The 16,984-nt window shown below is 33.8% G+C and overlaps 1 protein-coding gene and 1 pseudogene across 1 annotated transcript in view; one reads left to right on the top strand and one right to left on the bottom strand.

Moving 5' to 3' along the window:
* Window positions 1-13,528, top strand: part of SLF1 (SMC5-SMC6 complex localization factor 1) — an 80,666-nt gene extending 67,138 nt beyond the window's left edge. The window contains exons 16-21 of the mRNA XM_004769906.3: window positions 5,423-5,568; window positions 6,557-6,720; window positions 7,495-7,625; window positions 9,564-9,656; window positions 10,054-10,236; window positions 12,821-13,528. Coding sequence (XP_004769963.1) covers window positions 5,423-5,568; window positions 6,557-6,720; window positions 7,495-7,625; window positions 9,564-9,656; window positions 10,054-10,236; window positions 12,821-13,302 — 1,199 coding nt within the window. The 3' untranslated portion in view covers window positions 13,303-13,528. The remainder of the gene's footprint in view (window positions 1-5,422; window positions 5,569-6,556; window positions 6,721-7,494; window positions 7,626-9,563; window positions 9,657-10,053; window positions 10,237-12,820) is intronic.
* On the bottom strand, window positions 110-762 carry LOC101670698 (annotated as a pseudogene).
* Window positions 13,529-16,984: the final 3,456 nt, after the last annotated feature.

Genomic DNA, 16,984 nt, shown 5'->3' with positions numbered 1-16,984 from the left:
CTGCATTCAAGGAAAGTAAGTTGAATTTTTTACTAAAAGAAGGTAAGAGGTATGGAGATGTGTTTTTGGTAAGGAAGAAACAAATAGGGTTTTGTTTTTTTTTAATGTATCAAAAAAGGAAACATCAAGTTTAATTTAAAAGAAAAACAAACCCAGAAATTGTCTGAGAAAACAACAGAACAAATTAATTCCTGAAAAAAGAGTTCTGCATCTTGGCGATCACATTTATTGAAAGCATTGGAAAAAAAAAAAATTAAAATGCCCGTTAGTGTAAGAATGTTTGAGTTATCTGTAAATCAACTCATTTCAGGAGTGGAAGAATCCTTGGTCACTTCTTAATATCAAAATTTACGCAGGTTTCTCTTTTGAATGTCTTCTACGTTTAAAGAGGCAATTATACAAAAACTCCTATATTCCAGACACGATAAATTCTTTGTTTCAGCCAACTCTTAATGGAGGGGCAACTAGTACAACACCATCTCCCCGGACAAAAAGCATCGGAATATTCCGTTTTGTTGATTTATATATCTCTTCGTATGTTTCCTCATCAATTTCTATAGTAGTCACAGTTTCTTCCATATCTCCCAATATCATATTTAAATGCTGATCATAAGCATGTAATCTGCCTCGAAGCTCTCTGTCATTTCTCATTTTCACATAAATTCACTCATCTAGGCTGAGCCTGATGAGATCCAGGGGCTCTTCTACGGTGTTGGTGGTTTGTTGCTGGTCCCCGTCGTCCGCCATGTTTCAAACCCCGAAACAAATAGTTTTGTCTTCATTGTTTCATAATGTGAAGGAGAAAGAATTTTACCTTGTGTGCTCAAATTGGCTAAAATTAAAAGTATTCATTGTCATTTTTTAAAATAATCTTTTTGTTTTTTTAAGATTTTATTTATTTATTTGACAGAGAGAGATCACAAGTAGGCAGAGGCAGACAGAGAGAGAGGGGGAAACAGGCTCACTGCTGAGCAGAGAGCCAGATGCGGGGCTCCATCCCAGGACCCTGAGATCATGACCTGAGCTAAAGGCAGAGGCTTAACCCACTGAGCCACCCAGGTGCCCCTTAAATAATCTTTGATATCAATAATGTACTTTATCTTTAAGTAATACTAAAAGTATTTTTTTTTATTTTTTATTTTTTATAAACATATATTTTTATCCCCAGGGGTACAGGTCTATGAATCGCCAGGTTTACACACTTCACAGCACTCACCAAAGCACATACCCTCCCCAATGTCCATAACCCCACCCCCCTTCTCCCAACCCCCCTCCCCCCAGCAACCCTCAGTTTGTTTTGTGAGATTAAGAGTCACTTATGGTTTGTCTCCCTCCCAATCCCATCTTGTTTCATTGATTCTTAAATATGCTAAAAGGACAGTGTTTTCATGGAAGATCTGTTTGCTTTTGATAATGTAAAAGGTTTTTCTTCACCTTTAAAATAATCTGCCTAGAAAACAAAGATTCACTGTATTATCAAAATAATTTCTTATGTTGTCTTTGTCAAATCTTTGATTATGTAAGAAAATAGTCTTCTCTTAAGAGCTAAGGTTTTGTTTTTTGTTTTGTTTTTTTTCCCCAGCTAAATTTCTATATTTGAGTGCAAAGTTTTTGTCACTTTTGTGAAATTATTTCACAGTGGCTTATGATCCTGTTTGACCAGGTGTTGTAAAATTTTTTGATATTCTTGACAAACTTCCCCAAATCAAATTCTAAATGACGTCTTTTTTTTACTTTGAATTAAATTTGGGATTTTGCAGAGGATGTCTGGAATATTATAAAAGGTCTGTTCTCTCTCCTTGTCAAATGAGTGATTTTAAACTAATTAGGTTTAATCACATGGGGAAATATTGTCAAATAAGAAGTAATACCTAAGCCTTCTTTATGTTGTATTTATATAGGTGTATGTAAGTGTTCCAAAAATAATAGAAAATTCCCAGATATCTGATACGCCCTGGTTTATGTTATCACTTGTAATTCTAGCTATCATTTTGAGGAGTATGCCACAGAAGTAACCAAATTTTCTTGTTAATTGAATTGTAATGAACTCTTAACAGACCCTTAACCACAGCCACTTTTAAGTCTGTTGTTTACAGAGTGTTATTGCTCTTCTCTGTTGCCTTTGCGAATACATTTCATCCTCCAAGAGATTCATGGAGATGACCCTGACAAATACTCTAGAATACATGTTTCTGATCATTTTAAGATAATAACATTTAACTGGGTAAGAATTTGCACAACTCCGATGAAGAAACATAGCTTCATAAAACTGCAAAGATTAAGATCAACCAGAATTAATTTTATGAGACTGAATGAACTACTGAGAATGATAATTTTTATGACTTTGTTTGCAACATTACTGGGTAAACTTTTAAGGAAACTTTACAACAAATTGGTAAAGTATACTATCCTTTGTAAACAAAGATGAAGTGTGTACTTTCCTCCCTACCTGATCTCTCTGGAAGTCAGAAGCTTCTCAGCATTCTTATTTTCATGGCAGTATAGCTATTTGCATAAGTTCAATAAGAGTCTGTTCTCCTTAAAATAGGACACAATTGGAAACAGTGATTGTATTGCCAAAACTTTTGCAGAAATGTCATATTTGAGAATGTGCATAGAATCAGATATGACCAGACAGCTTTAAGGAACTAAAGCTGACTTCATGGAGCCATTAAATCCCCTTGGAAAAACAGCCTGGTACCTTGCTTTCAGGGTCCCAGCAGCCTTACCAGGTAAACAAGGTCACTTGCTGGCAGGCTCAGAAATCTGGATGTTTGGGAGACCTCAAGAAAAGAGGAGTTTATCCCCATCTGTAGGTATAACAGACAAAATCTGATGAAAGAACCTTGACTTGGCTTCCTATTCTCAAGATCTTCTGAAAATTCAGTCTGAGGGGTGCCTTTTTGGCTCAGTTGGTAGTTCATACAGCTCTTGATCTAGGGGTAATGAGTTCAAGCCCCACACTGGGTGTAGAGATTACTAAAAAAAAAAATACACAAAACTTAAAAAAAGTTTAAGATTCATTATGAAAAGTTCCAACAAAGCAGATTTAGAAGAGCCTATATGATCAGTAACTATTCTTGCTGCACTTATGTAAATAATCAGGCCAAGTTTACTGAAACTGAACTTAATTTTCAAATGACTTAGTCTTACTGTGGTTGAAATTGATTAAATGGAGGGGACTGTAGAGAGAAAAATTGTTTCAGTACTATACATGTTTATGGATATCAAATTCTATTGCTGTTCATCGTTTTTGAGGTCTTGTTTTCTGCCCATAAACTGGAGTAGATCCTGAATTCTTCTAGTGCCTCCATTATTTGGCTATAACTGTTCAAACTGATACTTCTAAATTTTCTTCCACCTTTCTGACTTGGAAACTCTGAGAACTGAAACTCCCCTCTTCCAGAAGCTGTGCAAGCAAAAGCTGGGCAACTAGAGAAATTACCACAGCAGCTTATGCATGGACTGTCTTTATGCCTGTTGCTGTGTGGTGCCTCAGAAAACTCACCAGAGACCGTGAAACTGCAAACCATGAAAATCTTTCAGATTAACATTGCCTGCCCTTATTATACCTGAAGATGTTTCGAGCTAGACATGTACAAATCCTGACTGGCTGCCTTCAGAACTTAGAGATTTAGATTATAGTCTGCCCCAACCATTAGCATTTGCTATTCTTTTGCTTCCATAGAAATAACTCTTAGTAAATTCCTGATATTTTATGCAATGTGGACCTAACTTTGGGAGCCCACCAGCATCACTACATCCTGAAAAGAGACACAGCTCTTTTAATTGAGCTGACCCTTTCTCAGGGCTAAGATACTGGTTCAATGAGATGGAGCAACCTACCAGCTCAAATTCTACAATGTGAAACTTCTTGGGAAGTTCCAAAGGCAGAAATGAAGCAGAATATGCCACCCCAGAATGTGCCATGTTAGCATGTGGGTTATTTTGAGCTGAAGACAATCAAGGATCTTAAGACTCGGGAAGGACTCTTTGTTATTCCCTAAACTGCCTAAAAGAATTTAGATGGACTGGTCCAGGAAGAGAGCCATCACCAGAGATAACTACAAAATGTGTAAGATAGATGTGGTAAGCTAGGTCAAGTTTGGCAGAGCCTGTTTGTTCAGATTATTCTCTGTGTTTCATTGTATTTTACATAGCATGTCAAATACTTGTTAACCAAACATTTGCTTTTCTCATCTTGCTAAAAATTGTCTTCCTTTCCTTTGAAGCCCCAGACCCCAACTCTCATTCTCCTTAACTCAGGAGGGCATATAAACTTCACTTACCTGTCTTTGAACCTTTCATGTCTGTAAGGCTCCCATATGAAAGGAATTAAATTTGTTTTTCTCCTATTAATCTGTCTTATATCAGTTTAATTAATAGACCAGCCAAAAGAACCTAGGAGGACAGAGGAAAAAATTTTCTTCCCTCTAGTAGTGAATCTGCTGTGCTGTATAACATCACAACTTTTTTCTGCTGTCTGTTTTAGTTTTAGCTCTTGTAGTGTCTTATTGATTGGTCTTATTTATTCTTTATGGTCCACTTTATCATCCATTCTGTTACTTATGCAGAGAGTATCAATGGAGAGTTCATAACAGCAAATAGATTATTTTACGTGACAAATAGTCATTCCAGTTTTTCATTACTCTCAGTTCTTTCGTATATGCAGAACTTGAGGTTTTTGGGAGAAGAGATTTAGGCTCTTGGTGTTCTTTGGGTTTTGTTATTTAAAATTTTAGTTCCCTCCCCTTAATTCCTGTAGTAGAGTGGGTATAAACTTCTAAGGAAGTCCTTACACATTCTCTTGTCTTAAATTTTCCTTTCCTGTACATTTATTCCTCCTCTGCAGTGATAGGATTCATGGATGTTGTCGGGGGAGAGGGTCTGATTTCTTTCTTCCTGTCAGCTCAAATTAAATAACATATGTGTCCATTAAAAAAAATTAGTATTTGTTGGTAAAAGGCACAACCCTTTGTGGGAAAAGATCTTTAACATTAATCAGAAAATAAAGTAATACACGGACCTGTACCCCTGGGGCTAATAATGTATTATATGTTAATTAAAAAAATTTTTTTTTAATTTTAAAAATTAAAAAGATATAGTAATTAAAACCCCATACCTATTTATTCATATATTATCTATTGATTCATGTGTGTATGTATCTAATTTCAAGATTTCTATTTAAAATAAAAAGAAATGATTGTTTCAAATATGAGAATATGTGCCAAAAATTTTTTTTTTCTTAAAAGGCAAAGAATAAGAGTATTAACCCTTATGGGGGTTGAAAATTATGGGGCTGAATCCTACTGGTATAAGAATAATCATTTGAATAAATAAAAACCCATGCAGAAAATATTCTATAGACAGAACTTTTATAGGGTATAGCGGTAACTGTATTTACTTCTTTTGTTTTGTCCAGACTTTTCTTCACAGGAATTAGAGATTTTCATTTGTTCCTTTTCCTCCTCCTGGCTTCAAATGTTTGTTGCAGAGGCAGTCTTTAAAAAGTTGTGTTTACAGAGTTCCATCAGTGTTTCTTCTGAGCCACTCTCTCTTCAGAAAATGGTAAGACCACTCTATTCTTCTAATTGCCAAGAAGTGAGTTCATAAATTCAACTTTAAATGTGTTTTGTGATTTCTAATAGTTGGACAGAAATTGTTAACCTTAAATCTTTCAAATTTATGTAAATCTTTGTAATCTTTCAAATCTATGTAAGACTGGTTATTTTTCAGTACCCCAAATGAAGTGTAATTAGTGATAGAAATTTTAATTACTTGAGAGTAGTTAAGGCTTGATATCAGAAAAACAATGCAGAAACTTTGTTTCCTAATCATTTGCCGTAGCACATAAGATAATTATTTTGAAAAGATCTAGATTCAGAAAATTTTTATGTAGTATTTAATGGTATTTAAAAAGCAAAATTTGTAAATGATGCCAAAGGTTATATGTTTTTATCTTTATATATACATATGTAAACTGCATGTGACTCAAAGTTTTCCAGTTTTATCTTGGCCATCTTTGATTACTATCTACTGTCTTCAGCATTTTCTTCAACAAATGAGAAATATGCTTGTTTATTAGTCAGATTGGGCAAATACTGTTTTGCAGCAATCTTTTGTCCTTAACAACTTTTGCTCCTCTTAGTCCACTCATTCCAGACTTGTTTTCTGTCGAAGGAAGGCATTACCAAAATGGAAATGACAAAATACAGGTTGTACATAAACCATAAATATTTAAAGTATGCAAATGAACCATAACAAGTTGGGCATTAGACTAATCTAAATGAGAACTTTGCTGAAAGAGTATCAAAAGTGAATTTGAAAAAATAATTATTTTCAAGAAGATACTTTTCTTTTTGTATCTGTCATGTTAACGACCTGGAACTACAAACTTTCTTATAGTTCTAGCATGTTCAGATGAGAAAGGATAACAATGGTGATAAAACCAAGAAAATATAACTGATTGTAATGGTGAAATGAATCAGGTAATTTCTTTTGACTGCTTTCCAGGTCTTTATAGTTGAGAAAGCAATATAATACTATTTTGCAACAGGTATATTCCTATTTGCCAGCTTTGGGGAAGACTGGTGTGCATGGGACTGGAAAGACGCAGATACCAAAGAAAATAGGACAGCGGCCTTGCCTTGAATCTCAGAGAGCCTTATTAATGCTGAACGGTGTGAAACAGAAACAAGTTGAAGGGCTGCCAGAGTTACCGTAAGTGATGCTTATATATCAACTTTTTTTTTTTTTTTTTTTAAGTATAGCCCTTTTTTGGAGATATTCCTTAAATTTTATACTTACATTGTCTGAATTATACTGAGTAGCAGAAAACTGAGTTTGAGACTTACTAAAAAAAATACATATGATCAACATTATTGCTTTAATTCAAGATACCTGTTTTCTTTGTGTTAAGATCAAGTGCTTTTCAAAAGAAATACAACTGTTTTTCAGATTCTTTCACAGTATTTTTGCCCATGTTTTAAATCACTATTTGTATATAATAAGGATTGGATTTCAGAATGCATACGCATTTAAGATACTCTGAATTGTTGCATTAGCTTCCCCCACATGCAAAACCTTTCTAAAAGTATGCTGTAAAAAATTCAGAAAACCTTAACATGTTTTTAGGAAGAATAGGATCAGAATATGAAAATAAGAATGGGGAGCAGGAGCCTGCATTTGGAGCTTAGCATTTTGCTTTTTTATCTTTGCCAAATGTAGTTTACTTGGGCTCTTCCTCTGCATGACATTCCATATTCATAAACTTTTCAGTGAGCAATTGGGGGTACAAGGTTAATAAAAATGAATGCATAAAAATTTGTGTCAGCACATTTGGAATAAATATAAAAAGTAAGCAGTAAAGATTTGAGTGAATAAGGGGGTTTAAATGAACAGGAGGCTAGATTTTAAAAAGTACTCACTATGTAATGTACACTGCCATGCCTTGGTGAAAAACAAGCTTTCATTTTTTTCTTACTTTATTTTCAGAGAGCTGAACCTTGCTAAATGTTCATCGTTAAAAAGATTGAAAAAGAAGTCAGAAGGAGAATTATCATGTTCCAAGGAGAATTGTCCCTCTTTAGTTACAAAGATGAATTTTCACAAGACTAATCTGAAAGGTATTGCAAGTATCTAAGTTAATTTATGCTAAGAACTTCTCATGGTTGTGGTCAATATTTGCAAGTTTTACACACTGGCCCCAATGAATCCTTGAACTTGACTAGTTCCAGAAAATACCTTCTTCAATGGTATATTAGGGTTTTTTTTTTTTTTTGAACGGTCATGTACGCAGAGAATATGATTATTTAATATTCAGTGTAATAGAACATTTCCCCCCTTTCTTTATCCCCCTCCTCTCCAGATACTAGCTCATATTGAGCTCATTCCAGACTTGCCCGCCTTACTTTTCTATTCCACCTCAACCTGTGCAGCTTGGGATTAGAGTCTTTTGATTTGAAAGTATAATTCAGTCTTCATCTCTTTCAGTCCTAGACATTTTGTGAACAAAGCATGAGGAGTAGGCTATGTTACATAGCTGTGTTAAGCATATGGACTCTTTTCTCCCAGGCATTGAGCCCAGACTATGAAATGTGTTTGGCTTTTGGTTCTAACTATACTGGAACCTAAGTACCTAAAGGATGGAGTAACAAGAATAGTGCAGTAATAATTCACTTCGTGCCTCTTTTGCTTCTTAACTTCTTAATTCACAAATAGAAGTTACCTTCCACAAGTCTATACCTGACCAAAGGAAGTTGCGGAGTCTCTTGTTAATGAGCTGTATTGCACTTTTAATATACAAATTATCATTAGGACACCAATGTAAACAGAAGGAGTGAGGCTCCTATAATCTCTCCACATGATAAAAGTTCATAATTGCATTTGATGAATTTGCAATAGCTGCCCGTTTAGCTCAAAATGTGAAAAATGTATTAAAGTGGAACTCTGGTATTAACTACATGAACAGTGTCCTTTTTCTTTGTTTATTGTGTCAGAAAGTAAAATGAATATGAATGACTTTAGTCTGAACAGCAGAGGGAACTGGGAGGGAGGAAGAGAACTGAGAAACAGTAGAGAAAAAACTTCAAAAGCCTTTCCCTGCATGTAAAAGAAATGTTTTGGTAGAAGTTACAAAGATAATCTATAAAATTGAACACTGTAAAAATGTGCTACTTAGTATGTTATAGCAAGAAAGGGTTTGATTCAGTATTTCATTTGTTTTCCAAGCAATTGCTTATTGTAAGGTTTTTTAAATTCCCTTTACATCAAATTGTCACTTACATCTTATTAATCTTGGTTACAACAGAGATGGATATAGACTCTTTTAGCCAACAGGCACTAATTGCATCCCTCCTAGAAAAAACTTTACCATTTCATTTGTCACTCTTATTCAGCTTTAAATGGTACTACATTTTTCCCCCATGTGTGTGTGTGTGTGTGTGTGTGTTTATATTAAGATTCCCCCATTTCTCCTTCTCTGTGCTGCTGTAGCCAAGCCAGACAGCCTATTGAGAAGCAGCAAACCATCTGTTAATGGATTTGAAGTTCTGAATTATACTTGAGTGTGTAGAGGCACTCGTGCTTAGCCAGAAACATTCATTTGAATTAAGCTATAAATGCTGTATAAAAAAGAGCCATACATTTAACGTAGGTTCATGAATAAATTTAAGAGAGGGCAATTGCACTCTAAACTTTTATTGCTTCAAAACCCAGTATTTTTGGTGTTCTCTGATCATTTGGGGCTTTTATAGCCGGATTGAAGCTTTAAACCTTGAACTAGGGGGAGACAATGCCTGTATTAAACCTTTTGCAGTAGAATTTCATTGCTGAATTGCTGATAGAACAGAAGCTCTATGGATTGGTGGGTATCCCTCCCCCTCTTTTTCTTTTTTTTTTTTTTTTTTTTTTTTTAATGCAAGAGATGTTTAAACCAGTCAAAAGGAAAACTCAATAAATAATTTTCTGGCTTGTGGCCAGATCTCCTAGTTCATGCCCTTTGATTATTTTCTTTAGTTGATATCTTGTCTTCTCTGGAATAATCTATTAATTTTTTATGGCAGGAGAAACAGCCCTCCATAGAGCTTGCATAAATAACCAAGTGGAGAAATTGATTCTTCTTCTCTCTTTGCCAGGAATAGACATCAATGTTAAAGGTAAGTTCTGTATTTTTGTAGTCTGATCCAGTGTCTTAGTGTTTGTGGTATTAGTGTTATGTCAACATTAAGAAAAATCATTTAAGTATATTTACCTAACATATCTTTAAAATATTACCAGTTACAAAACCAGGAAATCATCATATATTGACTTGTAACTAATAGCACAGAAACATTTTTTGTCCATTTTTGATGGATCTCAAAATCATTATTTTAAAATTGTTTTAATTTATTTTTCTTACGATTAGAAATATGACCTTAGGCATTTCTATCAGAACATGCTATTTCTATATGAAGCACCTAGAAAGTCACACTGATAAAGGAAGTAGAATATCAGTACTTTACTGCCAGAAGTCCTACTTTTGCTATTTTAAAACTTGCTTGATTTCTAATTTAGACAATGCTGGCTGGACGCCTTTGCATGAAGCCTGTAACTATGGCAACACAGTGTGTGTCCAGGAAATTTTGCAACGTTGTCCAGAGGTAGATCTGCTCACTCAAGTGGACGGGGTGACTCCTTTGCATGATGCACTGTCAAACGGACATGTAGAAATTGGCAAGCTGCTACTACAGCATGGGGGTGAGTGCATTTATGCTAAACGGGTTTTGATAAATTATCCAGTTTTTTGATGAATTCCCTCAGAGGTAGATAGCATTTTATGTTTAAGGTCTGTAAGGAAAAACGCCCTTATTCCATATTAGTGAAAAAGATGAAAGTCTCCTAGAATGAAAGCATTTTATTTAATAGGGATACCTTTCCATAATATGTAAATATTTATTTATTCATTTTCATTAATTATAAAGCCTATTTAGGTTTGTGTATGAGAGTGTATTTTGAATTGAGTGGGTTGGTTTTAAATATTAATCCTCTTAAAGTGTGTAATGTTTTTGTGAACCAGCCATTTCTGAAAGCTTATTAATAAATGAATGTAGGTGTTCCATTGTGGTTACTTGGGTTTTCCATTCTTGTTTCATTTCTTCTATGTAACTGTTAACTCGATTAATCCTTTTTTTTTTTAAATGAGTCATTTCTTTATAGACTACAAAAAGAAAGATATCCTAGAATATCTCCATTCACGTTTTGCAGTCAATCAAGTTATAGTGGAAAGATTTTTTTCAAATGGGGTAACTGTTGTGCAGGGGTTTTGTGATGGAGATAACTTGAACTTAATATTTCTCTGCTGCTTTTTCTGATTTTTGATCTCGTTATTTTAGAAAGCAACCCTACTCCCCTCTTCAGTGACATTCTTCTTACATGTGAACTGAATAATATAAATTTTATGTTAAATTTTGCTGATAACTGATTTGTGTTTTAGAAGAGAAACAAAGGGAAAGTGATGACTAGTTTATAACGCAGAAATAAAAATTTGTGTATATTTCCTGTTACTTTTATTTGTCCTGATTTTAACTGGAAATTTAAAATTATTTTCTCCTGTAATTAAAGCTGTTTCATTCTTCATGAAAATAAAATGCAAATTTTCTTTAGCCCTCCCCCACCCCCCCATGTAGATACATATGTGAAAGGTTGTATAGCTTGGTAGCAGAAGCATTTTGGTTATTTATAGTCTTCTCCTGCCCCCTAAAGGCCTTAGTGTGTCTGTTTTCCTGACACCATTTCATAATCAATATATTTTTCAGTTCTTCTACTTTTTTTCATATTATATGTTTACTAAACCATAACGTTCTGTCTCCTGTGTTTTTTCTACTCAGTCATGTAGTGACATTTGAAGCCTATATTTGGCCTTGCTTCAAATGATCTAAGCAGTATAAGAGACATTGCTGTATTAAGTCCAACTCTTTAGAGAGTGGGATTATACTGACCAAAGTGAATTTTCCAGGGCTCTTGTTGAAGAACAGTACGTGGGTGAGTACTCACCCACGTACTATTCATTGTCGTAAAAGAAGAAACCTACTTGCAGTTGAATTTAGAGGTCCTTTGGCAACTGTACAGCTTAAGCTTTGCCTTAGCCATATTCTGTTTGGACCTATCAAATCATTTAACATTTAACAGCATTATTATAGTAACTATATCATTCTTCTTTGTGAGTTACTCAGTCTTGAAAGAAGTGATTCGGAAGGTTATTTATGTCTCTAAAACTTTTGTTTACTTTCAGTATCTTGTCTATAATTTGTTTTTTTTTGTTTGTTTGTTTTTGTAAGAGGAGTCACTTGGTACAACTTTTTGAAATATAATAAAAAGAGACCTAGTTTTAGAATTTTATTTTTTCCCATAAAATTAAATTACATATTATCAGTCATTGACCTTTTTATATTAAATATATTTTATAAACTAGGCCTTTACATATGTTGCATCAGCTTCATCATTAGGAATTTTTGCACCTATGATGTGTTTTCAGACGGTATCTCTTATGTTGTATAGTAGGACCTTCTGATTATGTCTTCTAGTACAAAAGATCTTAGATCTTTTATAACATCTTTATGGCAGAGTACATAAATAATGACAGGACTTGACAAAGTACTAACATACTGAGTCATTGTTGTTTTGCCCCTCCCATATTATCCTTTACTACCTAGGGGATAAACTCTTCAGTGTTTGCTCTGTATATAAATTAGGTTTAGCTAGGACAGAAAGATGAAATCTAACTTTTGACTCAGAGCAGGTAACATTTAATTTTTTGTAAATCAGTTACATATACTAAAAATTGAACATAAGCGAAGGTTAATGAAGAGTGTGATCTGTGTCTGTGCATGGTTTTATACTCTGTTCTGTTGTAGTCACCTGTTAGCAATGGAAGGAGGTAGTACTTCTTTCCCCTTGGTGAAATAATAAGATACATTTAAGACTTGTATACACAATGAGGAAGAACATATTTTGTTAATATCTTCTGGGAACACTGAAATTCTTATTTCCGCATGACAATTTATGAAGTTTGATATACTTTTTTAAAATTTGTAATTACAGTATTCATTGAACGAAGGCTTGTGTTTTTAGGCAAACCTAATTAGGCATTGACTAGAATTCTGGGGTTTTAGGTGTACCTTTATTAGGCAGTCAATATGTATGGCCAGTTAATTTTGTCAACATGAATTTGTACAAAATATGATTGTAAACAGAGACCTGGGTGCTTTGGAGAAATAGAGAAAACAACTGTTCAGCTGCCAAAATAAAAATGTTTTGACATTGTGCATTTTCTTTTTCACAGGCCCAGTGCTTTTACAGCAGAGGAACTCTAAGGGAGAATTGCCCTTGGATTATGTGGTATCATCTCAAATCAAAGAAGAACTATTTGCTATTACAAAAATAGAAGATACAGTGGAGAACTTTCATGCCCAAGCAGAAAAACATTTTTACCACCAGCAACTTGAATTTGGCTCATTTTTACTTAGTAGAATGTTGCTAAATTTTTGTTCAATTTTTGATTTATCTTCGGAGTTCCTCTTAGCTTTCAAAGGGTTAACTCACCTAAATGAGCTGCTTGTGGCTTGTAAGAATTATAAAGAAACCACCAGTGCTCATACTGACTGGTTATTGGATTTGTATGCCAGAAATATAAAGACATTGCAGATGCTCCCAAATATTCTGAAGGAACTGCCTGATAATTTAAAAGTGTGTCCTGGAGTGCACACTGAAGCCTTATTGGTGACATTGGAAATGATGTGCCGTTCAGTCACAGAGTTTTCATGATGGTGCCAAAAAATATGAGTCAACTTTCTAACATACTTAGCTTGCTTTGTCTTTTCTTATACACTTCATAGCTTATAAACAAATATTAATTTATTTATTGACAGAATTTGTAGCTTTGCTAACTTTCAAAAGCACTTAAAGAACTTCTGCAAACCTATAATGTAGGCTTCTGTCTTTTTCCATGTTGTAGAATTTGACTCAAAAGTAAAAAGAGTTTCATTTGGTATGCACTGCTTTCCTTAATCTTTATTATTTCTTGATCTGAAAGTGATATTTATTTATGTTGTACCTGTAAAACATCTTAATTTAAATATTTTTTGAAATCAAAATGTTCTGTCCTCTCTTCCAGGGATTTAAGGTCTTAGAATCATGGCAAGGATATTAATGCAAATGTGCAACTATACGCATGTAGCTCCCGTTTATTCTCTGTAGGCTGTTGGACTAAAATACTTATTTTAGTTTTGTGTGTTTGTAAAATAAACATTTCTAAAATTTACAATAATAACACTCTCTTGGTTTTTAAAGGCAGTGAATGTGCCAAGTTTGACAGTTTGATCCCTTGATCTACTTTAACAGTTCATGTACAAAGTTTATTTCTATTCCATGTAACCACTGTTCTGTAAGCAAAAACATACTGCTACATAGTAAGTTTTGCCAAATATTAAGATATAAGTGGTAACTAAGTAATAGATTTGAGATTATCTAAAATCTTAATGTGTAGTATGAATTTACGTTTCAATTTGCAGGTTTTTTCCCTAACAGTAGTTTATAGTAAAACTAAAAGAAAGGGTATGGATAATAACCACTTTTGAAATTAGAGTTGCTTTCCTAGTGGGAATAAGTTACATTGTGGTACAGCTGGAAAAGAATCATTAAAACTTCCATTTAGCTTTTATGTAACTGAAGTGATGATCTCACAGCAATTAATCTGCTAAAGAAGCACACTTTAGTTTTATCTTGGAAATAGATCTTTTAACAAGATACAAATTCTGAGTGTTTTATTACTGCGTTATAATCTAAACTGAAAACTGCTACATTAGTATATCAGCGCTGAATAAAAATCAAAGTTTTTTTATTTTCCTACTAAGTTTTTATACACACTGTAAGAAATATTAATTGTTTCTAGTTAGCCTTCAAATGTGAAACCCTAAAAGTCTCGGTAATACATACTTAATCCTAAAGAGTATCAGAGAAACCATGATGTAGCAGAAACTATCTAAGGAACTTTAAAATGCTCAGAAAGAGTCAGTAAAGTGTTTCCCAACATGATGAATGAGAACATTTTTATTCTGAACAATAGCCCCTTTACTTCACTTGTGAAGGCATTGAGAATAACGTTTACTAGGTTAACTAATACAAACTTAAAAACATAGTTTTGACATCTAACCGGCACAGTTGTGTCTAACTTCTGATTAACTAAATTATAAGACAGGTTCGTTTCTGAGCTTCTGCTTTCTTACTTGTCAAATGGAAATAACACCAGGTATTATCTGTGCCAGACTTCTTAGCCTGTCACCTTAGTAGCACTTAATAAATGTTGCTTCTTTTCGAATTCTTACCTCCTTTTTTTAGTTATAACAAATTATTTAAGCAAGAGAGTAATTGCTTCTGTTGGCAATAATTCCAAGTTAATAAAATAACCAACAGCATGAGTTAGGGTTTTGCACTGCTAAGAAAAGTAGTTTTCTAAATTAAATGTTCTTAAGGAATATTCATCTAGTTGCAATTAGAATTAATGTTTCATAACTGTTCTATCTGCCAACTTCTACAACTCATGATGGTAAGAAGTATTAAACACTAAAAAATGCCATTGAGGTCCCTGCCTATTTTAGTAAGTTGTCATTGTAGTTTTGCATTTATTCAAAAGTGCCACTTAGCAAGCAGATTACTCTGTTCTGTGTCCTAGTTAACAATAGCAATATACGTCCATGAATTTAAACAAATGTATATGAAATTTAAACCTTCAGTGAGAAACTTCTTTTTTCTAATAGTATTGCCTAAGTTTTATTTTAGAAAATATAATAATTGCTTCAGATTGCTTAGAGGTAGGGGAAATGGAAATATTAATAAATAAAATTCATAGGCTTTTTGAGTCCTGGCTTTTAGTTGTAAACGGCTCAGAGTTCCAGCAACTGAACGCAAGACTGAGTTATGCTATTCTTTCTTGTATTTTGCTAGATTTCATATCTGTAGTTCAATAGATCTGGCTTTTTTTAAAAGCCCAGCAAGGCCTTTATTACAAATGTAAATAAAGGCTGGAATAAGATTTCTGAGCTGTTAAGATGCAGCTTTCCACATATGTAATCCGTAGAAATATTGGGAATATAAAAGATTTTAGAATTTTTACTGGCAGCTCCTTAGGAAGGGTCTTTTCAAAGTTAAGAGTTTTCTAGCTTGATATTAGCTTTCCTATGGAGAATAAAGTGGCCCATTTATATACATTTTCTGTCATTTCCTTAATACCAAGATGACCAGGAAAACATTCTTCCTTGTATAAATAAAATGTGAAATCAGTGTTTTTATTGTTTCTTGAACTCCTACTATATTCCAGGTGGTGTGCTGACAGGCTGATTACGATAAAAGGAAAAGCTTACAGTCTAGGAAGGTAAATTAGATTGAAATATTGTTACTTTTTCCTCTGTATAGGCTATTGAAAAAAAATTCAGTTTTATGTGTTTCTAAAATTTATAGTAATAATTGGTTTTCTGTTTTAGTTTTTAAATGTGAATATTAAACAGATCTAATAGTTTACTTCTTTGATCTTTATGATTTTCGCAATTGTGTTTCAGAGAGAATAGAATACAGGGTTTGCAGTCTTTGCAAACTAATAGCATTCCCAGGTAGATACAAATGCCTTAATGCTAGGATACTTTATATAAATGCCAGGAAGCATTTGCCATTTTTGTCTATGCTGTTACAGAGAGTTAAATGAATACCTTCACATGAAAACACTGTTGCTGGAATGTGCAATCCATATGCCTTTACACACCTTTCCAGTTATGAACTTGATGAGAGCCTGTCACTGTTGCTCCTGAAGCAGTAGGAAGGGGTCATCTTTGAGTGACATGAGGCACTCTTTCCCTCAGGCATTTATCACGTAGCTTCCACACCAATCGCACCTCCTGCTGACGTGGAGCTTGCAAAGTTCTGAATGATAATTGTTTTTATAACAAATGTGGATTGAGTTAGAAAGGTCAGCAATGGCATTATTGGAATTAGTCTGTGCCTGGTGTTGTCAAAACTGCAGACATCAGTTCCATGGAAACATGGAATGGTTAACTCTTTCCTGTAAATCAAATTATGTTATCAAAAAATTCACCTTGTAGGTTGGAAGGAATTGTGGGAGGAGGATATATTCTGACAATTATTTCCTCTGATACAGAATTAGAAGTTACTGGGCTAACTTAATGAGAAAATGTTGTGGTATTGTTTTTGCTTGGTTCCAAAGCCTATATCTTTCAAGGTATTGCAAATTTTACAAAAAGCAGACCTTTTCAGATGAAATAAAAGATAATTTTAACATCATTGATCACTAGATTTTTTAAAAAGTATTTCCTCTTAATAAATGCTAGTTTTCATATAGTGCTTTCCAGTTTATGAAAGCCTCAAGCAACAAAGACTTATAAACATGAATTTATGTGAATTGTTAGGGGGAAATAGATTAAATTACTTGAAAAAGAGG

This window comes from Mustela putorius, unplaced genomic scaffold (genome assembly GCF_011764305.1).
Source record: "Mustela putorius furo isolate JIRA1106 unplaced genomic scaffold, ASM1176430v1.1 tig00537350_pilon_pilon_pilon, whole genome shotgun sequence".
NCBI classification, from domain to species: Eukaryota; Metazoa; Chordata; class Mammalia; order Carnivora; family Mustelidae; genus Mustela; species Mustela putorius.
The sequence above is the reverse complement of the archived record's forward strand: the minus strand, read 5'-3'. Positions and strand labels throughout refer to the sequence as shown.